The sequence below is a fragment of the Triturus cristatus genome, chromosome 11 (assembly GCF_964204655.1).
Source record: "Triturus cristatus chromosome 11, aTriCri1.1, whole genome shotgun sequence".
Taxonomy (NCBI): Eukaryota; Metazoa; Chordata; class Amphibia; order Caudata; family Salamandridae; genus Triturus; species Triturus cristatus.
Genome location: NC_140594.1, coordinates 107,398,420 through 107,417,637, shown reverse-complemented (window position 1 = coordinate 107,417,637; position 19,218 = coordinate 107,398,420). Strand labels below are relative to the sequence as shown.

At 44.9% G+C, this 19,218-nt stretch overlaps 1 protein-coding gene across 4 annotated transcripts in view; it reads left to right on the top strand.

Moving 5' to 3' along the window:
• LOC146783434 (uncharacterized) overlaps positions 1–19,218 on the top strand; it is a 477,699-nt gene that overhangs the window by 345,454 nt on the left and 113,027 nt on the right. For 3 of the 4 annotated variants that reach the window (XR_014970475.1, XM_085633636.1, XM_085633639.1), the window contains exons 5-6: positions 14,553–14,763; positions 15,139–15,289. Coding sequence is in view for 3 of the 4 variants with exons in the window: in XM_085633636.1 (XP_085489762.1) it covers positions 14,553–14,763; positions 15,139–15,289 (362 nt within the window). In the remaining variant the exon portion in view is untranslated. The remainder of the gene's footprint in view (positions 1–14,552; positions 14,764–15,138; positions 15,290–19,218) is intronic. The other variant, XM_085633638.1, reaches the window with a different exon arrangement.

Here is a 19,218-nt window from a genome sequence, read left to right as displayed (position 1 = left end):
GCTGGTGGGGTGGCTTGTGGAGAAACTGGGTAAGCCCTCTGACAACCGAGCACAGCGGGTGGTGCGGGAGGCATTTTTACCACGAGGGGTGATCCCCGGGGGGCCAACGGCCTACTGCGCAAGGCACATGACAGCTTCCATAGGAGCCTGTGCCTTATGCCGACTATAGCTCAATACACACTTGCCATTCGATTTGTACCCATCCGACAGTTTAGAGATTTGATTGGAAGGGAAGGGTTGGCAGCACGGTGTGGGTAATGTGGGTGATTTGTTCCAGGATGGTGTGCGCATCCTCTCAACTGCAGGCTAACTCTGATCTTCTGGCAGGCCACTTCTTAGCCTATGGCCGAGCTGGGCCGACTGTTGCAAATCATTGATAACAAGCCTGATCAAACCTCGCTAGTGCACAGACACCTTGCATACCATCGGCGAAGGCTGACACTTGGTAACGTGGCTCACACGAACCCTATCACACACTTTACAGGACCCATTATTGACAATCTGTAGGTACTTGGAGAAGGATGCAGGGCGTGACTTGACACTGAAGGAATGGGATAGGGCACAACTTCACTCCATTAAACTCTTCTGCAACACGACATTTCAAAATATCAAACACAACATTCTGCATAGATAGGGATTATCTCACCCTGTCGAGGCTTCACGGAATATTCGGTTTAGCCTTGGGCTATCTGCAGTGTCAGAAGCCCGACGCTGACTTGGCACATATTTTCTGGAATTGTCCCGCTGCTGTGGGTTTGTGGCACAAGGTCACGAACACGTGAGCTGACATAACAGGCCCGCCCGACCAACCGTAATACCATGGTTTGTGGCGTATATTGCAACTGTTTAGGCGCAGGAAAGCAGGGAGCGCTGTGAACGGCTTCAAAGACCCGGCATTGTTAATGGGTCATAGATCAATTGCCATGTAGTGGAAAGCTACCCCACTGCCAAGGCTCGGACGCATCGGCGTGCGGCCACACTTAAACGGGGAACGGAAGAGATGGTAGTGCTACAGCCGGAAGAGACACGAGGACAGCGCAAGACACCCATAGCAGCGGCCTGAAAAAGCCTGCTAGGGGACATGCTGGCAGGGCCGGCTTTAGGGCAGTGTGATCGGTGCAGCCGCACTGGGCGCTGACCTAGAAGGCGAGAGGCGTTGTGTTTAGCAATAACTTACACTTTAAACAAGATAACTCTTGTTATTAATGTTGCTGCTAGAGAGAGAGCTTTTTCTAGTTGTAGTAAAGGGAACACGGTGTTAAATAATGATGTAATTCTCTTGAAGTTAAGTTGAAGTTTTATTCAGGTAAAGACCCACGACCTTCTTGTCCAGTTCCCTAGTCAGTTCTCCTCACAGTCAAATACTAACATTCCAAAAGCAACATTCCAGACATTCTAAACCTACGTTCCCTTAAAGTTACAAGCATATAATACATTCTAAATACTTAATACCTACAAAGGAATAAAACAATACACTTACACATATTACACATCCCCCTTTCCATAAAACATATAACAAATTAAAGAAAGAACAAAAGAAGAAATGTATACATATATACAATCATTTCCATAATACGTTGTCTCCAGAATGGACAGGAGCATGTCAATAAGAAAATATATATACATGTACAATCACATTAATAATATACATAGTCTCTAGAATGGATGGGAGCAGATCTTATTCTGGAGCTACTCCTGCCTGCGGAATCTCCACTCCCTTCCAAGATTAAACTAGATGATGGAGAAGAGGAAACTGTATTATCAACTTCCCCCACACAATCTCCTCTATCTAAATTATTGTCATTCATGTCCATCTCCAATCTTCCACTTTTCCCAGAAGGTACAGTTCGCAAATTCCCACTGTGATCTGTATATGCATGGGAATCTAAGTCAAACCAATCCTGCTTTGCATTGCCAACATGTGCATTTACTCTTTCTGAAATTATACCTGCTTGCTTAGAAGTTACTTTGACTAGAGCATTGCAATTCCACCACCCTCTATTATGTAATAGGACTGCCGACCTATTTATTCTTATAACTTTTACTGGTTCAGAGAATTTTGACTGGCCCTTGCTGACTCTATTAGGTTTTTTAATCAGGACCCAATCACCAACATTCAAAGTTCCTTCCTTAACATGCATTCTGTAATCATAGTTCTTTTTATAGCAATTTTGTTTTTTACGGACATGTTCTCTGAGACTTTGTAAGTCTATCTTGTGATAACGTTCAACCTTGTCCAATAACCAAGTCGGGCTAATCAAACTGATTGGTTTTCTCCCTCTAAGCAAAACAAAAGGAGCTACATCAGTTGTACTCTGCGGCGTAATATTGTAATTCCAGACCTTGAACTGTAAATAATCTTTTACATCAAGGTTGTTAGCCACAGCTGTTTGAACACCTTCTTTGATCAACCTATTTGCCCTTTCAACTAAACCGTTGGAAGAAGGACTGTATAAAAGTACTCTTACGTGTTTCACGTCATTTTTGCTAAGAAAATTAGTGAACTGTTCAGAGACAAAATGTGAACCATTATCCGTAACAATTTCCTTCACTCTCCCTTCTATATAAAATAGATGTTTCAAAAATGTTATCACAGAAGAAGAATCAGCACAATTCACAAAAGAAAAGTACAACCACTTCGAATAGTAATCAATTGCAACAATCAAAAATCTTTTATCACAACCCACAACATTAATGGGACCAGAAAAATCTAATCCAATCTTTTCCCAAGCGTTGTTAGGCCAACTAACTGGAGATAATGGGACAGTTGAGGTCTTCCAATGTTTGTCAGAGCACAAGCATTCAGTGCACAAATCCACATATCTCTTAACCTGTCCATCAATACGAGGCCACCAATAGATCTGTTTAATTTTCTTTGCCGTGGCCGGAATGCCCAAATGTCCCTCATGTGCTAAAGCAATGATTTTTGACCGTAGATTACTAGGAGGAACAAACAAATCTTGTCGAACCAAGATATCATTTACAACTGACAATTCTGAAGCGACCTGATGATAGCACCTTAATTCCATGGACATAGACCGATCACTCAGCCAACCACTAACTAAAAATTTCTTCACTTGTGTCATACATTCATCTTTATCACAGTTCTTCTACCATTCTTTCTCAGAAATCTTAAACTTTTCATTTATATCTCCAATAGTGAAAACATACTCCAGACCTTCCCATTTTTTTTCAATGTCATCCTCCAAACCATCACCTTCAACAGGTAAGCGTGATAAGCAATCTGCTCTAACATTTTTCCCACCAGGAATGTATTTGATGTCAAAGTTAAATTCCTGTAACCTAGCTAACAATCTAATCAATCTTGATGATGCTTTATTTGAACAACTATCTCCCAACATATATATCAAAGGCTTATGATCAGTATGTAATTCAAATTTTGTGCCCCAGATATACATTTTGAATTTTTCAGAAGCCCAAGAACAAGCTAATGCTTCACGTTCAATTGTACTATAGTTTTTTTCCGCTACGTTCAAAGTACGTGAAGAAAATGCAATAGTCCACTCCTGACCTGTAACGATTTGGCTAAGAACTGCCCCTAAACCTTTTCCGCTGGCATCTACCGTAATTATACATTTCGCACCATATGTAAAAGGCTTAATGGCGGAAGCAGAAGTGATTAAAAGTTTTACAGATTCAAATGCTTCCTGACACTCCTTGGACCATATACATTTCACATTTTTATTTAAAAGATTCCTTAAAGGCTGCACAACTACCGCATAACCCTGCACAAAACGTGCATAGTACTCACTAAGGCCTAAAAATGCCCTGAGAGAATCTTTGTCAGTTGGGATTGCTGCTTCATTTATACCCTTAAGTAAGGATTCTTTAGGTTTAATGCCATCTTCTGAAATGTTATGTCCTAAATAATTGACCTGTTGTGATAAGAATTTACATTTCTCAAAATTAACTGTCATACCACCCCTATCCAATTTGCTAATGACCTCCTCTAACAGTGCAATATGTTCATCTAGACGTTCGGTGTGAACTAAAATATCATCTTGAAAGGCCTGTACGCCTTCTAGACTTCCAAAAATTTGATCCATCAGACGTTGAAACACACTGGCAGCGGATGCCAATCCAAATGGCACTCGCTTGTACATATATACACCAAAAGGTGTCACAAAAGTTCTCAAATGTTGTGAATTTTTAGATAACGGTATCTGATGGTACGCAGAACGTAAATCAATTGTTGAAAAATATTTACTACCACCCAATCTGGCCAGCATTTCATGAATACGTGGGAGGGGATGACAATCAACTAGTATATTCCTATTTAGAACTCTAAGGTCAGCACATAGGCGTATATCCCCATTATGTTTCCGTGCGACGACTGCCTCAGAAACTCATTCAGATGATTCGACTTGTTTGATAATACCCTGAGAACACATATCATCAAGTAATTTCTTAAGATCATTTCTGGCAGACAGAGGAACAGGCCTAACTTTCTGAATAACAGGAGTAGCATTGTTCTTGAGGACAATATTATGTTCAAAATTCTTGATTACTCCAATCTTATTAGAAAATACTTGGGGAAATTTGACCTGTAGCATCTTAATAAAATGATTATAGTTGTTAGATTCTTGAATTGCTAAAATGGGCATATCACCTAATGTGACTGGTTCATCATGACCAGGTCGTAAAATAATACCAAGCTTAGCTTGGTCTTGCCAACCCAAAATGTCTCGTCCGTTAACAGCTACATAAATTTTTGTAAAAATGTTTCTCCCTTTAAACAAAATACTATCCTCAAAATATCCTCGCATGATGATGTCATACTCTCCGAAAGCTTTGGGATTAAAATTTGTAAAATGTGTTCTCAGCTAAAATTGTGATTGGAGATCCAGAATCAGCCATAACGTCTAAATCAATTACTCCAATTTTAACATCACATATGGGGCCTTACATCGTTTTTCATGATCACCCAATCCACTAATCTCCACTGATGATACAGAAACATTGTTAATGGCTTCTGCCAATATATCATTTTCCACATCAAGCTGACTAACCCTGACTCTTGTTTTATTAGCATGACACACGTTATAAAAATGTCCCACTTTTTTGCAATTGTTACATCTCTTGCCTTGAGCCAGGCAATTTTGAAAATTCCCTAAATGGAATCTTGAACCACATCTGTAACATGCTCCATTCACTCTCTTGTCAACTGTCCTTTTTATACTATTCTTATGTGAAACCATATGTACGTTGGTCTCATTACTACCTGGTGTGACATCCACAGCTGAAACTTTAGAAATGTCTGAAGACACATTAATACTAGATTCAGATAATATTTTTGAAGACACCACGGAACGTTCTATACTTCTAGCAATATCCATGACCTCATCTAAAGATGGAATCTTACATGTCAAAATGCGCTCTTGAATCTTTTTGTTAAAACAATTAAAAACTAATTGATCACGTAGAGCAGTGTCTAAATAATTGTCAAAAACACATTTAGATGCTAAAACACGTAATACTGCTAAGTAGTCTTCAATAGATTCGTCTGCAGATTGTTTACGCTTAAAAAATTTGTGTCTTTCCACTATTACTGAAGGTTCATCCACATACTGTTTGCCAATGCGTGCCAGTGCTTCTTTGTAAACATCCCAAGAGTCATCTCTAGACGGTGCAGGAACAACAGGTAAATTATCGAAAACTTCCTGTCCAGAGTTGCCCAAAAGAGTAAACAAAATAGCTTTTTTACGCGCTGCTGAATATTTAATACCATCTATGGCTTCAAGATAATTTTCAAAAATTCTCAGCCACTTATGCCATGATTTGACAGGTTTTCCTGGTAGTTCAAGAAAAGGCAATGGTTGCATAACATTTGAGTTACTGTTGGAAGCCATTCTCTACAACTTTACACCTGAAAGAAAATGAAATTATTAATATTAAATGCACAACCTTAATTTAGATGAATGTTAATGTTCCTTGTTGCATCCGCCTTGAAACAGAAAACTAAATGCTTCCTTTGCGTGTCCTTTGCGTTTAAACGCGCTTCAATTGGTTGCTGGGCAACAGATCACAATACATAGAAAATGGAGGCACGCAGCGTGAGGTAGTGCGATGACGTCGTGTAGAAAGAATGCGTGCACTGTTTATTCAGTTCCCTGGCTCGCGATGAAAATGCCGCTCATTCGAACACTGCTGTTGTTTCAAAAAATGCCAAAACCCAAAACTTTATTCCGCTTCGATAGCACAGACGTTCGCAGCAATTAAGAACACCATCCAACACTGTGCAGATAAAGCGGTAGTGGATTCCAAAGAGCATTTAAACCACAGGATACGTTCAGTCAACAGCGCACACAAGTATAGAGCACTTCCAAGCCAGTATATAGCGAACTAACCGTCGGCGCGTCTATTAAAAAATAAAGCACTAGGTCGAATCGCGTACTCAGCACAAATTTAAATAGTACATTACCGGCATCCTCCTCAGTAAATTAGATCTGACGCCCTTAAATGTATAACTTCCGTATTTCAAGTTTTCCTCAACTTTGAACGAAACTTTTAACCATGACGTGGTTTCAAATCTTCAATGCCGGTGGGTCCAAGCATAAAATCGTCGCCATTAAATGTAGTAAAGGGAACACGGTGTTAAATAAAGATGTAATTCTCTTGAAGTTAAGTTGAAGTTTTATTCAGGTAAAGACCCATGACCTTCCTGTCCAGTTCCCTAGTCAGTTCCCCTCACAGTCAAATACTAACATTCCAAAAGTTCCAGACATTCTAAACCTATGTTCCTTAAAGATACAAGCATGCAATACATTCTAAATACATAATACCTACAAAGGAATAAAACAATACACTTACACATATTACACTAGTGAAAGCTTTGACTCGCCACAAAGAAGCAGAGGGTTAATATGTCTGCCGCAAAGAACAGATCTATATTTTATGTGGATAGCTGAGTGGATTAGTAAAGTCAGCCTTTACCAGTCCTTTTGCCGGGTGGTAGTGAGCGAATCGGAGGAGGTCGTCATTGCGGGGAGAGGGGCGGGTTGGGGGGGTTGATCGGGGAGGTGACACTAAAAAAAGATTGTCGCACAAGGCTTCACCAGTACTAGAGCCGGCCTTGCTTGCAGGCACCCCCCTGGAATGAGCTCCCTGTGCTTGAGTGAGGTGCTTGCCTAACTGGTAGAGGGTGCTGCGCTGGGGGGCACTGTTTTTCTCCCCCCCCCCTCTTGTGTTCAGTTACCCTGGTGACTGGAGTGGGAGCGTACAGGGGTAGTGGTATGGGGGGGTAATGCTTCTTGAGAGTGGAAAATGTTTAACTATAGAGGTGGACATGCGGTTTGGGTGGGCTTTGAAACAACATATGTACAGTGATTAAGGTGGGATCATGATGCCTTAATACGTGCAAATGGTTGGTAAGATGGTGTTCGAGGCATGTGGGCTGCTGAATTCATATCTGTGCATAGATCGCCGCCTAGTGTTGGGTCCGGATGTTTGCACGTTGTTGTCCTGGAAGAGTCTTCGAAGTATCCTGAGATAGGTGACTCCTCCCCTGGACCACAGTGCGCATGGGCATCCTCTCCATCCTCAGATTGTTTTTTTCCGCCATTGGGTTCGGATGTGCTTATCTTGACTCAAGTTAGGGAAAACTTTTTTCAGGCCAAAAGGCCTTTAGTTCGCGTCGGTACTGTTCTCGATCGGTATCGACAGTTACTTGTTAGTTTACTGACTTCAAAAACAATTTTTTCGCATCATATCAGACCATCGACCCCACATCGACGATGGAATCGAGGACACCATTCAAGCGGTGTCCTGTTTGCAATGCGAAATATCCCCATGTCGACGTCCACCCGGTGTGCAACAAATGCCTTTCACCGGATCACAATGAATCCACATGTATGGCCTGTGCCCGATTCCGATCCAAAAAGACTCTCCGGAATCGACGAGCAGCGAGACTTGAAGCGCAGCAAGCGGCACCGGCCCGACCAACATCTTCAACGCCGAGGACTAAGATGTGGAAGGCGTGGAGAACCTACCCTCCAGCCCCGCTTCCGAACACGATTCCGGATCGGAAGACATCGAAGAACAACTCTTTCACAGGGAAGAAGCCGACACCGAGGTAGGAGACTACGATGAGGCCTTAGGGGCCGAAGAAAGTAGCTCCGGTGACGAGCAAGGCCTACCCGTACAGACGGAGGATATCCCAGTGCGTCAGTCTATGGCTCCGGTCGAGGGATCGCCTTCGGACCTTACCCAAGACCTATCCCGCAGTTCTTCGGCCCCGCCCTCTGGCCCGGCCTCGGACATTCAGCGACAGCCATTAGTACCCAAAACGACTGGTTTCCCTTCCTCGAAACCGAAACCAAAAGTCGTATCGGTTCCACAGAAACCGAAACTGAAACTGACACTGGTCGGATCGAAGCCCACTACACCTTCGACGCCAGCCAAACCCGTCGGCACCGACCGCACCAAACGGGACTTCGGTGCCGAACTCGCAGCAGCCGACGTCGGCGCCGACACGCGGAAAAAGGCCATCGGTACCGCCAAACCGCCTCGGCCCCCGGCACCGAAACAATCGGCTCCGGCCACAAAGGTCAAAATGGCCGCTGCGTCGCACACCACTTCGAAAGCAGCACCAAAGGCCCAATCATCGACGCCGTCGACAGCTACTACCTCTCCTCGACTCGATGACCCCGTGGCCCCAAAGAAGTCCACGCCTGCCTCTACAGAACCGCTCGGCGCCAAAGAACCGTCGGCGTCACAGGTGCGACAAGTTGCAGCGTCCTTGCAACGCATCAAAGAAAAGGCAGCCCTCCAGGACACGTCGGGCTCCGAGCCGAAAAAAGCTTAAAAAGCTTCTCCAGCAACACCCAACATCACTTTTGGACTGCCGCCATCCACGGCGCCCAAACTGTTTGAAATCAGGACACGTGTCACCCAAACTAGGATCACACCTGCCGAACGCTCTCCTACGGAGACGTCACCGTCCCACATCATCGATGCCGACACAGGCAGAATTATGCTCCACAAGCGGAGAATATCTTCCGAGCAGGCTTTGGACTCCTACCGGATCCCGCTAAAGAAAAAGCTACCAGCGGATTCGGAACTAGGTCAATGCTCGTAAACGGGCGCACTCGCAGACAACTGGGGATGCTCCTCCCCCGGACAAGGAGTCCAAGGTGCTAGAGACCTCCGGCAAACGGGTTGCAGCCCAGGCAGCTAACATATGGCGTATTGCCGATACCCAGGCGCTCCTAGCTCGCTACGATCGCGCACACTATGACACATTAGAAACCCTACTCCAACATCTCCCTGACCAATACAAAGAGGGAGCAGAGATCCTCATCAGGGAGGGACAACTCCTCACGAACGCATCCATTAAGTGTGCACTGGATGCCGCAGATACAGCTGCCAGAGCAATAAACACCAGCGTCATGTTACGACGACACGCCTGGTTACGAATCTCCGGATTCAAACCTGAGGTTCAAAATAACATCCTCAATCAGCCGGTCAACCCCGACTACTTGTTCGGACTAGAGGTTGACACCACCCTAGAAAAAATAAAAAAGGACACAGACACTGCAAAGTCCATGGGGGCTCTCCAAACGCAGACCTTTTGGAGTGGCTCCTTTCGTCGCCCCGGAAATAGAGGAGCAGGTAGAGGACAGGGGTCACAGCAAACCTACAACAAGGGCAACACACAAAGTACCTACGATAAAAACACCCGGGGTGGATATCGTGGCTCCAGCACAAAGGGCAGAGGACGCGGATACGGCAATACCAGGTCCTCCCCCAAGAACAAACAGTGACGCCCTCTCCCTTCCTCCCGACCACATAACACCTGTCGGGGGAAGGCTACAAAGGTTCCTGTCCACATGGAACTCCATCACCACGGACAGGTGGGTCAAAGATATTATCAAACACGGTTACTGCCTAGAATTAACCTCCACTCCACCCACAATACCGCCAAAACACCGTCCTATGTCCTCAGAGCACTTAGCGCTATTACAGCAGGAAGTGCTAAGTATGCTGAAAAAAGGCGCAATAGAGGTCGTACCCGTCCACGAGCAAGGTACGGGGGTGTACTCCCTGTACTTCTTAATACCAAAAAAGGACGGGTCACTCAGACCTATACTAGACCTGAGACCCCTCAACCGCTACATTCTCTCAGAGCATTTCCACATGCTCACCCTACAACAAGTCCTCCCGCTGCTCAAACAGGGAGACTTCCTGGCCACGCTAGACCTCAAAGATGCGTATTTCCACATACCCATTCACCCCTCACACAGAAAATATCTCAGGTTCACTATTCAAGGGCAGCACTACCAATTCAAGGTTCTTCCCTTCGGCGTGACAACAGCACCCAGAGTTTTCACAAAGTGCCTAGCTACTGTGGCTGCACATCTATGGAGGCAACACATTCACGTCTACCCTTACCTGGACGACTGGCTTGTTCAGGCAAAGTCAGCCCAGCAATGTGCCAGCCACATGTCCCGCACCATTCACCTTCTTCACAGTCTGGGGTTCTCACTAAATTACCCGAAATCACATCTCCAACCCGCACACGTACAACAGTACCTAGGTGCGACCATAGACACTCTGGCAGCCACAGCTCAGCCAAATTTAGTGAGGATCAACAGCATGCAAATGCTGATTTCCAAGTTCAAACCCCAACACTCCCTTCCCGCGTGAGTGTTCATGCAGCTGATAGGCATGATGGCCTCCTGCATTTTCATAGTCCCACACGCAAGACTACATATGCGCCCGCTTCAGGAGTGCTTAGCACGTCAATGGAATCAGGCTCACGGGCAACTAAAAGACCGACAGCCTCATGCATCAAGCCAAAATCCAGTCGGTAAAATACCGATTCGCTAATAGCTCCCGGTATTGAGTTAAAAATACCCAATCCCAATGCATCAACCCAAAAGCAAAAATCGCTATTTAAGGAATCCTTAAATAGCGATTCCTTAAATTGCGATTGCATTTAAGGAATCCCAAATTGAGATTCCTTAATTTAAGGAATCTCAATTTGGGATTCCTTAAATGCAATGCATGACAGTTAAAAAATTAGCGAATTCGCTAATATGGGGAGCAAATTACCATGAAGATGAACTGCATGGTAATTTGCTAAAAGTTTGAAAAATGCCCTTTTGTGCATTTTTCAAAGTTTCATGTTGCGCACACACATGCCCTTAGAGCATGTGTGTGTGCAACATATGTGCACATATCAATTTCAGGGGTGCAACAGGGTGTCATTTTGACACCCTTGCACCCTTGAAATTGCATGAGCAATTTGCGAGAACCTACTGGTACTCGCTATTTGCTCATGCAATCTCCAATTCATTCCTATGGGCCTGGAGGCCCATAGGAATGATTGGGATGGCATTCCTTAATTGCTACTCGCAATTTGCTAGTAGCAATTAAGGAAAGTTAAGGAATCGCTATTTGAATAGCGATTCCTACATGCATAGCCTTTTGCTATTCCTTATTAGCGAATCCTTATTTTTCGCTAATAAGGAATCGCAAATGCCAATGTTGATGCATATGCCCCCTAGTGTTGGTGAGCGGTCGGGCATACAACTCTCTGCATTGGTGGAATCCACAAAACCTTTGCAAGGGCCGACCGTTCCAAGAGCCTGTTCCACAAATAATACTGACAGCGGACGCGTCTCTCCAGGGATGGGAAGCTCATGTACTCAATTACACAGTGCAGGGAGTATGGACAATACAACAAAAGAAGATGCACATCAACCTTCTAGAACTGATGGCAATCTTCCTGGCAATGAAAGCATTCAAAGTACACTTGTGCAACAAAGTCGTGTTGATCCGGACGGACAACATGACTGCCATGTACTACATACAAAAGCAGGGAGGAACACACTCTCCACAGTTGTCTCATCTGGCTCAGAGCATGTGGAAGTGGGCCATTCAGAGGAACATGTTCCTCATGGCGGAACACCTCCCCGGCAAGGACAACCAGATGGCGGATCTGCTCAGCAGACACAGCCACCAGATGCACGAGTGGGAGTTACACCCATCAGTACTCCAACCGTACTTCCAGCAGTGGGGTCATCCAGAGATAGACCTATTCGCCCCAGCGAAAACGCAAAATGCCAAAGCTTTGCCGCCAGGTTCCCACATCCGCAGTCGCAGGGCAATGCGATATGGATGAACTGGTCTGGCAGATTTGCGTACGCTTTTCCCCCAGCACCATTGATACCGCTGGTGGCACGCAAACTCAGACAACACTCACTAACACTCGTCCTGGTTGCTCCAACATGGGCACGCCAACCATGGTACACCACCTTTCTCGAACTTTCCGTGGTGCCGCATCAAAGGCTGCGGATCAAACCCGCGCATTTGACGCAGAACCATGGAGAGATTCAGCACCCAGATCCGCAACAGCTGAACCTGGCAATCTGGCTCCTGAAGTCCTAGAGTTTGGCTACCTAAACCTGCCACCTGACTGTATGGACATCATTAAGGAAGCTAGAAGACCCACTACCAGAGCTTGCTATGCAGCCAAATGGAAAAGGTTCGGCATTTATTGCAATAACAATGACATTAACCCGCTAGACGCATCCATCCAAAACATAATTTGTTACCTTTTACACCTACACCGATGCAATCTGGCATACACCTCAATACGTGTCCATTTGACCGCAATATCAGCCTATCTCCAGAACAGGCAGCACCTCTCTTTATTCAGAGTGCCTGCCATCAAAGCATTCTTGGAAGGACTCAAACGAGTAATTCCTCCAAGCCACCCACCAGCTCCAATGTGGAACCTCAACTTGGTCCTCACACGCCTGATGGGTCCACCCTTTGAACCTCTACACTCATGCGAGATTCAATTCCTCACCTGGAAAGTAGCTTTCCTAGTAGCAATCACTTCTTTAAGGAGAGTTAGTGAACTCCAGGCACTAACCGTTCAAGAGCCATTCATACAGGTTCACGCCAACAGGGTCGTACTACGTACCAACCCTAAATTCATGCCCAAGGTGATATCGCAGTTCCACATGAATCAAACTATTGAACTGCCTGTTTTCTTTCAAAACCCACAAACTGTCGCAGAAAGAGCACTCCATACACTGGATGTAAAGAGAGCCCTCATGTACTATATAGACAGGACTAAAGTCTTTAGGAAAACAAAACAACTTTTCGTTGCCTTTGCCCCACACCACAAAGGTAACGCCATCTCCAAAGCAGGTATAGCCAGATGGATCGTTAAATGTATTCAAATTTGCTATCAAAAAGCTAAACGCACATTAACGATTCCCCCACGAGCCCACTCAACACGTAAGTTAGGGGCCTCCATGGCTTTCCTGGGAAACATTCCTTTGCATGATATATGTAGAGCAGCCACCTGGTCCACTACACATACATTTACCAAACACTATTGTGTAGATGTGCAATCAAAACAGCAGGCAGCTGTAGGACAGGCTGTTCTCAAAACTCTTTTTCAGACCGCTGCAGCTGGCACTGGTAGCCGCCGCTAATAGAGGGTACTGCTATATATTCTATGCACAGATATGAATTCAGCAGCCCACATGCCTCGAACTGAATATGCTACTTACCAGTATGCATCTGTTCTTGGCATGTAGGGCTGCTGACATTCATATCGCCCACCCTCCTCCCCGGCGCCTGTAGCAGCTGCAGCTCTCAGAATTACTGTAAGCATGGTCATCACTTTCTGTATCTACTCCATCACTGCCACAATGGCGAAAAACAATCTGAGGATGGAGAGGATGCCCATGCGCACTGTGGTCCAGGGGAGGAGTCACCTATCTCAGGATACTTCGAAGACTCTTCCAGGACAACAACGTGCAAACATCCGGACCCAACACTAGGAGGCGATCTATGCACAGATATGAATGTCAGCAGCCCTACATGCCAAGAACAGATGCATACTGGTAAGTAGCATATTCATTATTAACCGTATTGAGATGCTATAAAACCTAATAAAGATGGTAAAATAAATTGTGACAAGCTGAAAGGAGAAATGTATGTTTTTGCACTCATATACACCACATAGGTAATTATAGAAAAGTTAGAATCTTTTTGCATGTGTATACATTTTCTTAGTTACTGCATCTTTTAAAAAAAATATAACCTGACTTGTAGTAACCCCATTCTAATATCGTCTTGAAACAATTATTTAATAGCGTTTTTATGTATTTAATTCTATTTTTATTCTTTATGTTTGCAAATATGCGCCCTCTTTCATGTGAAAGAGCTAGGCACCAAGTATTTATATGGTTTATAGCAAATGTGATGGTTTGACCATGTGTTATAAGAGATAAAGTACCTGCTGCACATGATAAGAATATTGCAAGTCACCTTGGAGTTCCATAGATTTATCAAGTAACTCGGCCTTCGACCTCTTTCGTCTATATGGTGATGGAACTCTTCGGTGACATGCAATATCCTTATAATGTGCAGGGGGTACTTTATCCTATATACACATTCGGAATGCTAGGGCATGAACTATGGGATCCAGAGAGCTTGACACATAGACGTTTGAAACAAATTCTCCTGATTGGTTGGTACACTCTTAACTCACCTCTCACTCTTCTCAGGAGCACAACTACCACTGCAGTGCCAGCCCCGGCAACCTGAAGATGGCACTGGAGGAGTCTCGCTGCAGGGAAGAGATTCTCAGGAGCAAACTTCAGATGGCGCGGAGGGAAGAGCGGAGACTCCAGGGCCAGGTGTCGCTCCTGCTCACCCAGCTGGTAGAAGCGCGGGCCCTGCACGAGGATGCTGTGTGTATGCTTCAGTCCTATTCCGGTACCTTGAACTATCCACAGTGCCTTATCTTACTCGGGGACCTCACACTGCCACTTAATGTGTCTATGTAAGACCGGTCATGCTCAGCCCATAGCCACAACTGTCATACCTCTGAAAGCACCACTTGCTATCAGTGTACAGTACTCCATTAGTACGTGTGCATGCTCCTTCAAATCTGGGGGGCAGTCTGCTTCTGTGCGCCCCTCTTGTCATAACTGAGCACACTCGTCACTTCCCCTTTGTCTTTTGTACTTCCTGCTCTTGTCCAGAATAAAGACTGTCCTCTCATGTCTGCTTTCAAACAGTGTGGATGCCTGGGGGCTGGAGTGCAAGTCTATTTCCTTGTGTTGAAATATTCTCCTCTTCCCTTCTCAGCCTTGCCCCTGGAGCTCATTAGACAGCACCCAGATGGCTACAGCAAGAGACAGTGGCACTTTGCAGCCACACTCTATTCCTACGGCCCCAAAGCATATGAGTACTTGCGGCAAACAGGCTTTAGCTTACCGGAGCCCAGCACTTTATTAAGGTACGTTCAAGCTTATGTCTTTTAAAGGTTTGGTGTCCTGTGCTGAGTAGGTGTCAGTGTAGGGGAGTTGTATATTTTTGTGTGTCTTGATTGTGATGTAGGACATATCAGACTGCTATTGGTGGAAGAAGGAGGGCAGGCTTGTTGCATGTCTCCTTTAGTATGCACACGGTGCCTTACAAAACATGTAGCAGAATAAAGATGATAACTTGTACTAGCCGAAATTCTTACATGGAGACCACAGTTTAATGACAGTACACAAGGCCTACCATAGACTATGGACATGCAGACAGCTTTGAAAGAATTGGGTTGATCAAGTTGATTTACTACATTTTGATATGCTGGACAACAGAACCTTGAGCTGCTGGGTGGACAGGATATTTGGCAGATATAGTAGTCCTTTGCTCAGTGATGTGATATCATGAGGAAGAGCATCGCCTCAAGAGAGCACAATTAAAAAACAAGCATTTACACATGCAGTGCCTGGCGCTCTCTCCTACACCCAGGCAGTGACACAAGACATACTTTTTCTGGGTTCTGGAGAGAGGGTTGGCTCAGCATGAAAAATGGTGTGCATGGTACACATGTTAACTAACTCTGGCGCTGCTCCACTGAGTATGGTTGAAATTGAATGCATTCAAACATATTTACATGTGTTTCTTGTCATCTCCAAAGACTGGCTGCCAACACTATGCCAGGAATTACCACCATGAAGCCAGGATTAGGATTGTGCTAGACGGTACCATCATCCTATGCATGCCCACAGTATTTCATAAGTTAACACCTCCTGCAGGGGCAAGCATTACAGCAGGTGTCATTGTCATGGATGCTCACAATATTTCAATAATTGCCACCACTGTAGAATTGGTGCCCACAATTTACTACAATATGGCCAGGGTGAACAATACGCCAGGTTTGGGCATCATGATGCACTCAATGCACACTATGCTACAATTTACCACCATTCTGCCAGGATGCCATAAGTGGCCATCACTGTCCCATGACCATCTTTTGAGTGGTGTACCCCAAGGGTTTTGCCCTATCTGTTGTTGCTAGCTTAGATTCTGAACTTAAACGGTAATCATGTCCTTACAGTGACTAGCACCCAAAATCTTTTTTCACTGTACCAGGACTGGCTGTTCCATAGAGAAACACTGGGGTGTGCTATTAAATTAAATAGTTATATTTAACTATAAAGATGACATTGATCAGTTTATTAAATGTACGTTTTTTCAACAGTTTTAAATCAAACTTGTATTAATAATATATTTATTATAATAGGAATTATTGTTACTATATTGTAAGATTTTAATCAATCAAACAATAAAAAGAAATTGAATTGAATATCTATTATATTTAATAATGCTGTTTTTGGCTAGGAAACAGCTAGAAGTTTCACTCTTGGACTATTTGTAATATTTATTAAGAGCAGTTCAATTCACGATTGAAGTTGGAGTTTTAATAAATATTATGGAAAAGGGGGAAACGGGCTCTAAAATGCGTGCTAAGCCACGCGTGCAGTTTTCCAGCAAGCGCAACCACGCTTGCCTTAACCATGCATATGTCTTAACCACGCATATGCGTGGTTAAGGCATATGTGCGGTCTAGATGCTGGAATGGGTGTGCCCAGGAGCAGGAAGTATCGGGAGAAGACATGGTGAGGTAAGTGGGACTGGCGCCGGGTTTTTGGAGGATGAGCGGTAGTTTTTAGGGCAGCAGGGTCGGGGTTGTTTTCAGGGCTTTGGGAGGATTGTCAGGGAAGTTTTTAGGGATCGGGTGGGGGGTCATTTTTAGTGCTTAGGGGGGGTCGGGTACTTTTCCGGGCTTGGGGAGGTGAGGTAGTTTTTAAGGCTCAGGTTAGTTTTGAGGGCTTGGAGCGGCAGGGTTGTTTTTAGGGCTTGTGGGTAGGGGTACTTTTTGGGAGAGGGGGTGGGCTAGTTTTTAGATTAAAGGGGGTCAGGTTAGTTTTTAGTTCTCGGGCGGGGTCATTTTTAGGGCTCTGGGGGGGATCGGAGTAGTTTTTAGGTCCTGGGGGGGCACCAGTGGAAACTTTATCACACATATCCCTTTACCAGTCATGCCTTTACCATGGAATTGCGTGGTAAAGGTATGCGTGGTACAGGATTGCTTTGTTCAGACGCAATCGTAGTTAGGGTAGCATGCGTGGTTTAGCCATGCGTGCCTCTATCATACATGCTGGAGTAGGTATTTTTTGAGAGTTACCTCTGCCTAAAGCCTCTGGAAGCTAATTTGCGTTAGCCTCCAGCTGCATCCTTCTGAGTGCTCAAGCCATGAATGTGGTATGAAAACCACTCCCAGAGCAGAGCCAAAGGTCTAGGTCTGTGGAGGTGTTTCTGTTTCACTGGCAGCATGGGTACTTGCCCATGCTGTAGTTAATTAAGTTCAAAGGAGCGTCTCTTGACACAGGGAGATGTCAGATGAGTCTTGGGCAGGCCCCATCTTTTGTTCTCTCAGTCATGCAGGCACTAGTCCCAGTGGGGAGGGAACGACCTTCACAACTGGTTTGACTTGACCACAGAGATGGAGTTGCTAATTTTTCTGGCTACATCTCTGGAGTGGGCACACATACTCTGCACAAGGGGAGAAGGGTTTCACCATGTTAGATTTGGGCTGAGAAGGGCACTTTGTGATTGTATGGAGTATGACACACAGGAATTGCTGTAAAAGTGAGCAGGGTAACCCCTGGGAACATTTACCCCATAAGTTAGGGCGGAGCCAAGAGTCACCCCACATGCAAGCTGGTGCAAGACATACATCCGACATCCCCAGTACCCTCCTCAGAACACTACTGGACCTGAGGAAGATCAGAAAAGGAGACTGTACTTGCTGTCCAAGACCTGAAGGACTAGAACAGCTTCCTTTTGTACCAACAAGCAACAAGAGGCCTATCCTTCAATTGCCAAGCTGACCAGTTCCAACCGGATGTGCCCTGGACCCTGTGGTAGGCCTCTGCTGGAGTGAGCCCTGACCCACAAGTGCCGTTCCTGAGTGGAACACTCGGCTGGGTCTGAGTGGACTTCTCTTATCACTCCTGAAAAACCAGGATTAATTTTAAAAAAATTATTTACATTTATTCTATTTTACCAAAAAGGTTAGGGATTTATGTTGTGCTGTGTTTTGACTGTTTTACTGTTTTGGTACTGCATAAATGCTCTACACATTACCTGTAAGTTGAACCGGTCTGCTCTGTGCTGTAGCTACCAGGGTACTGAGCTCAGGATAATTTAATGACCTTAGTGCTTCCCCTGACAAGGATTATGTGTATTACTTAAGGTAGATCATCAACACCCCCCCCCCTTTACTGATAACCCAATTTCTTTCAGCCACAATTCTGTCAGGACCTCCATGATGCCAGAGGCATCATTGCTCACAATATGTTATGAATTACCACCATTGTTTCAGGGCAAACATGTTGCCAAGGGTGGGCAATGTGCTATGTATACCCACAAGTTGCCAAGAATGACCACCATTATGCAAAGACCAGCATGGATGGGCAGTGATGATTTCATGGATACACACAAGTTGCCAGTAATTACCACAATTGTATGTGTGTATGTATGTCTGTGGTATTTGTGGGCCAACCTAGCCATAGGCAGTACATTGCTGTATAGGGTTAAAGCCAGCAGTATAATCAGAGCACCAATCCTGGCAGGGGAGGTAGACTATTGGACTATTTGTTTGCATGTTACCAAGGGTGGACAATGGCATAATCCTGTGGATGCCCACAAGTTGCCAAGAATTACCACCATAGGTGAGAGCCAGTATTTTACCACAAGTGGACAATTGGCATCATCGGATGGATGGCCAAAATGTCGTTAAAAATCACCACCATTAGGTGAGTTGCGCACTGGTGGGCCATATGCATGATCTCACGGATACCCACAAGCTGCCAGGTATGATCCCATTGT